This window comes from Gastrolobium bilobum, unplaced genomic scaffold (assembly GCF_033153095.1).
Source record: "Gastrolobium bilobum isolate Gb01-03AN ecotype WA unplaced genomic scaffold, APGP_CSIRO_Gbil_v1 utg7046, whole genome shotgun sequence".
NCBI classification, from domain to species: Eukaryota; Viridiplantae; Streptophyta; class Magnoliopsida; order Fabales; family Fabaceae; genus Gastrolobium; species Gastrolobium bilobum.
This window is the reverse complement of record NW_026897034.1, coordinates 68,327-80,323: the sequence shown is the minus strand read 5'-3', so window position 1 is coordinate 80,323 and position 11,997 is coordinate 68,327. Positions and strand designations below refer to the sequence as shown.

Genomic DNA, 11,997 nt, shown 5'->3' with positions numbered 1-11,997 from the left:
AAAAAGCGAACCCTTATTAAAAAGGTAAAATCATTTCTGCAGCTGTAGTACGTATAACAATTAATTTTAACCATTGATTCTTCATATTTAATACTTTCATCTATTTTTATATGATTATGATACCCCAGATTTAATTATTGTACATATGCAAAAATAACAATCCCATTAAAAAATGTCTTAGACGCAAATATAGTGGTCTATACTGTGAAATAACTAATAAGTGGTGATTGACCGTGGGACCAGAGTTTCCTGATTGAGGGTTTTTGAAACAATTACGTGGAAGTTGGTAATGAACCAGTAAAGAAGTACAAAACCTAAATATGCAATAAAAAAAAAAAAGTAACAAAAAAATAAAATAAAAGAAAATGGAAGAATGCAATTACGGATCAACCCGTCCGGCCTGATTTTGGTGGATTATTTATGGGCGGGTCGGGTCATTTTGAAAAATATACATATGCGATAAAAAAAAAACAAAAAAAATTTACAACGTTTGAAGGGGCTTGCATCGTTTATGTGTCCTTCGAGGGACAGAACAGATGTTGCATTCTTTCTCTTCACTTCCCAGATTTTCTCTATTCTTGACATCCAAACCTCAACGCCTCCATCAAAGTAACTCTCTCTCCTTCTCACTCTTCCTCTGTTATTGGATCGTGTTCATGTTTGCTGTGGGCATTTTTATCATTTATCTTACTTAAAGAGCATTAACAGTTTTTTTTTTTTTTTTTTCCTTTTTAAAAAAAATAAAAATAAATAAATTCTGGGTTTTCGACAGTTGCAGGGAGAGGGAGCAGTTATCAGAGCTCAACAAAGAGGGCAAGAACCATGGCCACTGCCATTGAGTCCACTATGAAGGACGCTTTTACCAAATATGCTGAATATCTGAATAACCTTGTAATGCTTCTCATCTCCTATCACCCTCCCATTAACAATGTCCTTGTATTAAACTCAAATTTTCAAGCTTTTTAAAATTCATTGCAAGACTGTGGTAGCTTCAGTGATTTTAGTTGCAAAAATTGTTCCTGTTCGAGTTAATTGTGCAAATTAGTAGAAGTTATCTGAAGGGTTATTGCTTTGAAGTCCATAAGTTTTAAATTTTACCTTTCTCTTTTTTCTCTTCGGGTGCGGGATTGGGGAGGTTTGTTGTAATGATTCTCCTCATATAGGCTTCTTCCTATTAGCTATGAGCCTATGAGTTAATTTTAGATCCTTTTTTAAAAGGTGCCATTTTCATTGTGATATATTACTGAAGCCAATACATCAAGTGCCCTTTTAAGGATATGTTTGGATGGAGGAGTTTGGAGGGGAAGGTTAATTTTTTATTTTTAAAACTAGATAATTATAAAATGTTTAAAACAAATGATCAAGGAATAATTGTAAGATTAATGATAATCTTTCATTCTATTCCTCTCATTTTAAGAAATTCTCAAATAAGGAAAATGTTTACTTCAAATGAAGAATTTCCTCTCCAAACTTATTCATCCAAACATACCCGAAGCTTGTGGATGAAAGAAGGGGAAATGGTGGCAAAATTGAAGGGTTGTGAACTGTTGATCATTGTATTCGGAATGGGAACATTGAGATATTAAAACTTCTGGTTTTTTATTTTTGTGCTTCCCTCCGCTTGGGGCTGTTACTAAAGGACTAGAATACTGGGGTGGAAGGGCTTTATGTGGGAGAGTCTCCCTCAAATTTTACTTTACTGTATTGTTTAACTTTATGAGAGTTGTGATTTGCAATTCATCTGAAATTTTAAGAATTAATAATTTGGAGCTCACTGCTCACTGCCCCTTTATAAAAAAATCTTGCTTCGTTGATAATATGTAGCAACTTGCTTCACAATAACATAATTGGAATGTTTTAAGAATATATGGATATATGGTGGCTATGAGTATCATGTAAAGTCAGCCCCTTTACAATATGGTTGCATACTGTTGCTATTGCTATTATTTTGATACTTTGTAAACATATATTTGTAGAATGACAAACGGGAAAGAGTGGTCAAAGCAAGCCGTGATGTAACAATGAATAGCAAAAAGGTCATATTTCAAGTGCACAGGTTAGCTATCTCTTTTTCACTCCTCTCTCTCTCTCTCTCTCTCTCTCCATGCTCATGTTATGAGGATATTCCTGGATCTTTAACTGCTTCATATGCCATCTTGGATCAGCTGAATTTCTTAAAAAATAATAAAAAATAAAGTCTTTCCCATGGTCTTTGCTTGGATTGATTTGTCCTCTATGTTGCTTGTGTTCTTTAATTAGTCGTGTGAATCAACTTACTTTGATTGTATCTTGAAATTGTTGTACTACGGTGAGTTTGTTTTCTACTAGAAGCAAGTGTACCTTAATTGCATTACTCTCACATTCATACTTTTTGCTTCATTCTCTCCTCCCCCCTACCCCCTGTATTTCTATAGGATAAAGGTAAAATATAAAAGAAATAGGATCTAAATCTTCTGATGGTTCTTCATCAGTTGATCTTACTGATCTTACTGGTATTATATCTTCATTATCCTGATCGCATTACCATTGTCTAATTTCTTAACAAGGATGAGTAAATACAATAAAGTTGAAGTACTTGAGAAAGCAGAAAAGGATTTAGCTGCTGTGACAGATCAGTACATGTCTCGACTAGTCAAAGAATTGCAGGGAACTGATTTTTGGAAGCTAAGACGAGCATACTCACCTGGGGTATACTTCACATTACTTTCAAGTTGAGATCAAGTACTTTTCTCTGATATTTGTCTTGGGTGTTTGCAGATACAGGAGTATGTCGAAGCAGCTACATTCTGCAGTTTCTGCAAAAATGGAACTCTTTTGAAGCTTGATGAGATAAACAACACATTGTTACCTCTTAGTGATCCATCTCTACAGCCTCTGCAGATAAATATCCTTGACTATCTATTAGGGGTATTTTTTTTCTTTACCTTTTTTTGTTATCCATGTTAGGGATTTATTTATGTTTTTGATAGCAGATAACATACCACCAAATAAGAGCCAATTCAACAGATTACTAGTAGTGCTTGATTTGTTATGATGATCTCCACAATTATGTTTGTTTTGTTTTGTGCTTTCGTTTTTTTTTTTTTTGGGTAATCCTTACATGAAGATGAAGCGTGCATGCAACTTAATTGTGCCTTTTCTCCCCCTTCCTCTAGAAGGTGATCAATATTCTTTTACAGCTTGCAGATTTGACTGGAGAGCTGATGCGTCTGGCAATTGGTAGGATATCGGATCGTGAACTTGAATTTGCTGAGAAGATATGCAGATTTGTACGTGATATATACAGGGAGCTTACACTTGTAGTGCCACACATGGATGATAGTTCTGATATGAAAATAAAGATGGATACAATGCTCCAAAGTGTCATGAAAATAGAGAACGGTAATTTAGTGGCATTTAAAAATATTGTTGCAACACTAATGTTTCTATCTATTAAGCTTGATGCCTTAAAATTTTACTGGAGCACTAATAGAATAATCTAGCAACTGAATGTAAATTTTTTTTTTATATCTTCTTAAGTTAATAAAATTGATTTTCCATGTTTCAATAGATTCTTTTCTTAAGTTCATGATATGGGATTCCTACATTTTTGTACTTTACTCTACAAAGTGTATCCTCTTATAATTGTATTCAGGTCTAAAGCTATTCCCACTCTATAATGATGATGCTTGCTGCAGCTACTAGTATTTGTATGATAACACCTTTGTAATCATGTTTAAATATGGCATTCCTAAAATTTCGATACCTGAGGTGAGATCAAGAGTTCTAGGCCACTGGGTGCATGAGTGATTATGATAATTCCTACCTGCATAATCTGCTCAGATAATGTGCAATGACGGACACTTTATATTTCCCTAAAAAGTCAAAACCCCTGATAAACCCTTGTACGACAGCAACAGAAATGTTGATATTTAAGTTTTTAATTTGTATCGAAAACCCAAATTTCAAATAGCTTTTTCTCCCCATCCCACCCGGACAAAAAGTGAAGTGAGAGAGAGAACATTGTGTATGATCTTCTCATATATACATATTTTGCACGGAATCTTTATAACATATGTTGTTTTTCTAGCTTGCTTTAATGTTCATGTGAGAGGATCAGAGTATATTCCACTTCTGGGATCTAATGATCCAAGTTCGTTCTTAGTGGGAGTTCCGGATATTGAACTATGAGGTATTCTATCTTCTCAGTTTCAGTTTATACTGGGAGTCTATTTATTATTTATTCCTTTCTAATGAAAGGTTTCCTTATCTTATACCAGTTATCCATTGGACGCTTTGTGAGATATATGTAGATGAGTGAATAGTCTACTGGAAGGCTTTGAAGGTTGGTATTACTGCATGGATCAATATCAACAATATTTTGTATAAGCTGCACATGACAATCGACAATGAGGTTTACAGATGATTCTTAGCAAAGATGACATGTATGATTGTCATTTTATTTTGAGCATTTCACATAATGTTATTGAGCTTACACTAAATCTTCTTTGAGATTAAATAAGTTTTAATTTAAAGTTTGAATTATTCCATTTGTGATTGAAAAATCATGGGTTCGAATACGGAAAATAACTTTTTTGCAAATATATATGGGTAAGGTTGTGTCAAAGGATTGCTCTCATCCCACTCTCGCTAGTTAAGGTTTAATGGGGAGTGGTGATTTGAATTATGCCATCATATGAACAGTTCAGTTTTCTTTTTAGTTTATTATTAAATTTGACAGCTAAATAATTGTCTATGCCATGTTTAGACATGTTGATGGTTTTAATTAGATAAACCATGAATTAGCCATCCGTGCCTTTAAATCACGAAATGTTATTGTGTAACTTAGGTAGAGTAGTATCAGAATTATATTTGTCTTACTAACTAACAGTGCCACTATTCAATTAAAAACTAGGGAGCTGCCTTACAGAATTCTCGTCCCTATCGCTTTTGCATGTGAGGCGAAGAGATTCTACGGTGGTTTATACCTCTAAGATCCAGTTGAGACAAAAAAAAAACTCCATTGATGTACTAGAAAGAACGTACTCGTAACCATACATTCATCCTCAGATATTCAACAATAAATGGGTTTTTAGATCTCATTATCACTTGAATTTAAGTGGTGTTCCTTGCTGGGTTTGGAGGTTGAAGATCCGAAACCTCTTCTTCCTTCTTCCATGGTCTAGAATTACAGATAAAGAATCAAACATAATAAAGCGTAACATATTTTCTCCTCTTTCAAATTTTTCGGTAGTTCAAGTGCTGACAGTGGGTATGGGGTAACGACGCAAGGGAACAAATGATTAGTTTGTATAGAAGCACTATGATGTATTAAGTATGTATGATTAATAATATTCACTCTTTTCTATTTTCTCTATGTTTTTCTCATTGGGTTTGTGTTCCCATCATTTGGTGCTTTCATTTCATTGAATATCAAGTCACTGATGTAATAAGTTTGGTATCGAACCGTTTTGTTCAATTGGAAATGACATTTTATATAGTAGATGATACAAGGCTTCATAAGGTGATTTGAATTTGAATACAACTTTCGTAGTTACAAATGACTATTTGATCGTAGTTATAAATGACATAACCGTTACAACTGTTATAAATTTATATAGTAAATGCCAACATGTTGATAGCAAAGCATGCTCTGAAATCTTCAATTTGAATTCAAAAACCGCCTCCGCCGTTTTTGGAGTCTATTACTCCCCCTCAAGTTAGAATGTATACGAATGAAACACCCAACTTGGCAAGGTTGGAAAAGAACATAGCTTTCCCTAATGCTTTGGTAAAAATATCTACTAATTGACAATTGAACCGAACATACAAAGTAGAAATGGTGTTTGCCTGAACATGATCCCTTATGAAATGATAGTCCAACTTAATGTTTTGTTCTTTCATGAAATATTGGATTGGCAACAATGTGTAAGGTTGCTTGGTTTCGCAGAAAAGTTCCAAAGGCTTGTTATGAGTGACACCAAGAGAGTGGAGGAAAGCTTTTAACCCTACTAATTCAACAGTCGTAAGCCTTAGGTGTGAATCTTGAAATCGTGCCTTGTTTCTTGGTTTTCCTAGATATGAGAAACAAGCCAAGCATAATAAAGAATCATGTGATGGATTGTCTAGTGAGTGGACATCGAGCCCCAATCATAGAGATCACGATCAGATTTTAATAACAAACCTTGACTAGGGTTGTGTTTGATATACCTTAGAACATGAAGAGTTGCAATGGGTCGGGTCTTATGATAGTGAGATAGACCAAGCGACTCACAATGGGTCTATACCGAGCTGGATCTTCATAGTCTTCCCCATCTGCCAGCGCAAGACGATGATGTTGTTCCATAGGAAATGTAGTAGGTTTGCATCCAAGAAGGTCAGCCTCAGACATAATGTGAAGAGCATATTTTCGTTGAGAGAGAAAAATGCTAGTGGTATTGCGAGCAATCTTGATCCCCTAAAAAATACTTTACCTACTCATTTAATAAACTAATTTCCAATTAACCCATGAATCAATTATCAAAATTTCAACATTCACCAGAGTCTATTAAATTTACTTTAACAAATGAATTTAAGGTTTCCTGGTAATTGTGTAAAATTACAATTTTATCCCTAGTTATGCATTAATGACTCGATCTTTCAAAAACCATCAAAATTCACCAAATAATTCCAATAATCATGTTTCTTAATTCTAAATACCTCTTTCAACATATATCCAATCTTAGAAATGTAATCTCATTTATGAGTTTCCCAGTAAAATTGTACCACAATATTTTACCCGGTAAAATCACTATTCATCAGTTTTCGTAAAAAGTACCTACTCTCCAAATTTCGTTCCGAATCCAACTCCATCATTAGTTTCATCAAATAAGGTCTAATTTTATCATTTAACAAGTTAGAGTTATATATTTACCAATTACCATTTTACCCTTCGTGTCTATTTTCATCCGAATTTCATTATTTTTCCTAAGTAAACCTTCTAACCCACAATTTAAGTATTAGTAATGCAATTAAAATATGTGAGGTGTTATATTCACACCATCTTTTTGCAATTTTGTCCACAAAATTAAAGTCATACTTGTCCACTAACTCAGGATACAATCGAAGAATCTTGTCTTCCCGCTTCCAAGTAGCTTCCTCAAATGTATGTCCTTCCCACTATACCTTTACCATATGAATAATCTTGCTTCTAAGCTTCTTTTCAATATGATCCAAAATATCCACAGGACTAAAGAGTCTTTAAATTCTCCTGTATCTCGATATCATCCGGTATTACCACATGTGACTCATTCAGAACATAATGTTGCAGCTGTGAAACATGAAATACGTCATGTAGATTAGACAACTGGTGAGGCAAGCTGATAGGCGACCAGTCCCACTCGTTTAATAATTTGATATGGCCCAATGAGCCTGAGACTCAACTTCTTTACTCCCAATGCACGACCAACACCAGTAACCGGAGACAACCGCTCAAACACATGATCTCCTTCATAGAATTCCAACGGTCTATGCTTATTATTATAGTAACTTTTCTGAAGACTCTGCACCTGTTTCAATTTATCTATGATCATCTCTATTTACTCAGTAGTTTACTGCACAAATATTTTCTTATCACCTACCTCAGTCCAACACGTACGAGTCCGACATCTCTGTCCATACAATACCTCATACGGTGATATGCCCATACTGGAATGAAAGATATTATTATAAGCCTAAAAGCCCCTTTAATTAAAGAAAACAAGTGTCTACTAGGAAATCAGAAGATATTCAAGTTTATGGAGACATGAACTTACAGGAACAATAAGTGAATCAATACCCTTATGAGTGATCTTGGATGGAATATGTATCATAAACCTTGCACAACTTTGTCAGAATTCATTGTGACTTTGATAACTATGACAAGAGTCTGTTATTGTGAGAAACTTGTTTCTTGATTATTGAAGTGCAATAAACTGTTTCCGAATGAATGAATTGGTTGTTGCAATGTGATGGGACTGTGTTCCAGTCCCATTTGTAGTGTTCTGACTGATGGAAATCTGCTGTTTTTACATTTCATATTAAATAATATAGTAAATAATAAGTGAAAATTCAATAAATTGTGGTTTTAGTAAATAAGTGAGTGTGAATGTGAAAAAGTGAGAAAAGAGAGAGAAGTAAGAAAAGATGTGTTGTATTGGTTATTTTTTAATTTCACTCATTATTAATTTTTTCTTTTTGCAAGGCACCACACAAAGGCAACCATTAACTTTGTAATCAAGACATCAAGTCATAAAAGAAGTGGAGAATGATTCTGACAAGATCATAATTTGTTATAAGAGAGAGAAAAGCAAAGAACAACTCAACAATTCTTAGCCACCCGATTCAAGAAGAAGAAATATCCCCTGATCTAACGGTGGAGGGAATAAGCTGCAACATTCACCAAATCACCATTGCTTCATCATTATAAATAGAAGATCAAATGAAGACAGAAGGGAGCTTTTTCTGGAACTTCTCTCAAAGCCTTTTCATCCTCACGAGTCCTTCACATGCATCACAATTTTCTGTTTTCTACAAATATATTTCGTCCCCTGTTCTTTTGAATTTTTGAGTCTATAATTTCTATTCTCTGCTGTTCATCTTCTTCAACATGAATCTCAATAATCTGTAATGGATTTTAGGTAGTTGAAGTTTGTGTGTATTTTCAGCCATGCCTTTAAGCATGAGCTAATTTTCTTTTGGAATGGATAATCTGTAAAGCTATTAATCTCTGCAATCGAATTTAAGTTACTTAATCAAATGATTTTTGATGTTTTGTGTTTTAATATCTTGTATTAAAGAAAAGTGAACAAATCTGAGAGAGGAACTTCCATCAGGAAGGGATCTTGGATTGCAAAACATTGGTTGGAAGGTGAAAATGTGGAAACAGTCTCACTGGTTTCCTTAGGAATAAGGGACTGCCAAGTTCATTAAGGTACAACACAATGTAAATGTTGGGAACGAAATCGTAAGGAAACACGAGATTTCGTATACCAAATAGCCCAAGAGCTTAAGAAATCAGTGTTGTCAATGAAAGTGACTCAAACAAATTCATTGGATGAGGTTCTGAGCCTAAATTATAGTTGATTTTCAGTGGATCAGTGCATCCATTCCTTCTTTTTTATCTGTCATTCCACATTTCATTTCATCGTGTTTTTCTAGAATTTTTCTTAATTTAATTACCGCATTTCTTCTTATTGTTATAATTCACGCAATCGGTTGTTCCCATGATTTGTCATTACTCCTTTGGAAGAAAGGATTAAAAATATATAGCGACACGAGGGACTGTTTTAAGCAATCTGAACTATCTGTTAAAATGGGAAAACAACTATGATAGTTGGGAATTATACGCAGATAATAGTTCATTACGTTTTTAATTGTCTTCTGCATTCATTTCCATACTTTATACATTTTATAATTCACATTAAAGATATTTTCTCCGTGGGACTATATCTTGGGTCACTATATTCCTAATTATTACTTGGATGCATGCGCTTGCACGAGTGCAATCATCCTGAAAAGCTTTCCTTGGTGACTTGCACACCCAACACAATGTTCTGCATCTTTAGAACTAATCGATTTGATCAAGGACGAAGTATCATTCCTCATATCGTCATTCACAGTTAGTCAAGAGCAAGGATGAAGTATCATCTCTCTTTATGACTAAATGAAGGTTTTCACAGAACTAGGAATCTTCTTTTATAAATTCTTTGTCGATCCATGACTCCTTATAATTCCTTAATGTGCACAGATTCCTGAGTCTAATAAAAGTCATCCAAACCCTACCGGTCTTGTGACCAAATAATCCCTTGTAAAGGACTATAAGTCCCATCGGCATATCCATCTATACTCATGTATTCGAGTTATACCCAAGAGTACATTGTTCTTCCTATTTTCAGGCGGATAGAGTCATACAGCCAAAGTATAACCCTAGGATATAGTGTTTGATGACATCCTTAAGTCTAGGATGATCTGCATTACCAAACGATGAGAGACATTACAAATCCAATAACACTATCTACAAGGAATTCTTGTGGAGTCTCTCGACGGGTCAGTTTAGTGCCATATGTTCTTGAATAGATCCACCCATGACATCAGCTAAGATATCACCATGCCTGCATTCCATTGTATCTCCATATACGTAGATGACATTGTGCTAGTCTTATCAAGATCACAATGCTCGATATAACACCATGTGTCGACCCGGTTTGTTAACATCGGAATGATATTAAGTGTAGCTAATTAATCAAATAAATTCAGAAGCTAAACATATTAATTCATGATTAATCTTGTATAAGAACGTGACTAAACATTTTGCATTCTACATTAAGTCATAATAATTACTTGCATGTCAAGTTAGTTGCATTCTATATTACTTGTTTTTCCTATTATCTTATTTATTAATTACATTCGTGCTTAATTACACACTACTTGAATTATGAACTATGGGAGAACGCTCTCCAACATATCGTCTCAACAATTACACACTCTAAAACATCCAATCACATTTTGATTATTTATAATAGCTACCCTCATTCTTCTTGACATTTATTAAGGCACCACACTTTATAGAGATGAATTTAAGCCTTCCATATTTAAATCCCATGAGGTCTACAAGCATTTCATTTAAAATGTTTGTTTTTTCTTGTGTTCATCCAGAATATCCGGATATATGTCGGAGACATATCCGGATATGCCATATCCAGATACCTGATATTCAGATATTAGATCACTAATATCCGGATATTCCATGACAATGGCGAAACAGAATATCTCTCTTCGAGCTGGGGGTTTATAATTTATCCCCTTGCCCCATATCACTTTATTTCATACTTAATTGTTCTCACCTAAGGTATACAAAAGGTGTTGACCATGTATATAGGTTAATTAAGCTTTTTCATATCTTTCTTGGCACCTAAGTTATCATATCTAAAGGGATTTAAATAAATGCTACATGCATAAATTGTTACACCTAGCAATCCTTTACTTTTGTCATCTCACATACAAATCATATTACAAAATAATAACCAACATGATTAATACATATTCCCCAACAACAATACACAAAGCTTATTACAATATGACATAGATAACCCCTATGCTCACATCAAATATAAACGCAACATATCATGCTTCAAATGTCAGTAACATATACATCATGTCATAATATATCAAATAACAACAAGTAGCATATCATGCAATAATGTCTACGTCGGCCTTTTGCCTCGAGATGTACCCATCTCATAAGTCTCAGCACCTGAAAAATGTTCCCCAAACGGGATAAGATGATAATCTCAGTAAACTAGGGTTCTCGAAGGATTACTCCGCCCCAAGTTCACTTACAGGTATAATAAGTGCAACAGAATAATAAAATGCATAATGCTGGATATATAGCATGTAACATGTGCAATATCAATATATACTGGGCAGAGAATAAAGAATGCATTACACACGTCTACAAAATACCAAATATATAAGGATTCCCCCTCATACCCTACACTCAGGCATTGCCATCTCGTGTAGGTATACACTATCACACATGCATATATATCAACACATTATGCTACAAATCATTTTAAAAAATGTCAGATATATTTATCACTACATAAAACATTTTCCAAAAACATATCATGCACATAAATCAACCTCCCATGGAGTTTGGTGGAACAAACATGGATTAATCCTGAAACCGAAAGCTCACTTTTATCTACAACATACTCCAATGTACTCTTAGTATTCACATGGCCACAACTATAGGCCCTCATAAAATCACAACCTATTTCAAAGATGTAAAGGCAATTAGCAAATATACTAGTCTACCACATTTATTTCAATCTTATCTTTTTCCATTTATAACACTTTGAGGCTTTTTCCAAAATCATAAGCATTGATTACTTAGTTTATGACTTAGACATATTTTACCAAGGTCCACATTGATCTCCTCAGGGTCCTAAATCATTAACAAGGGTTCACGAGTCCTTCCATTGAAGAATTCCAAGAAAT

General features: G+C 34.3%; 1 protein-coding gene across 1 annotated transcript; it reads left to right on the top strand.

Moving 5' to 3' along the window:
- The first annotated feature begins 500 nt into the window (after nt 1-500).
- Nucleotides 501-4,441, top strand: LOC133303587 (uncharacterized). Its single transcript, XM_061503512.1, has 8 exons — nt 501-609; nt 773-891; nt 1,977-2,056; nt 2,547-2,688; nt 2,758-2,907; nt 3,180-3,381; nt 4,070-4,171; nt 4,260-4,441. Exons 1-7 carry the CDS (start codon nt 537-539, stop codon nt 4,168-4,170), a joined length of 867 nt encoding a protein of 288 aa, XP_061359496.1. The 5' UTR covers nt 501-536; the 3' UTR covers nt 4,171; nt 4,260-4,441.
- Nucleotides 4,442-11,997: the final 7,556 nt, after the last annotated feature.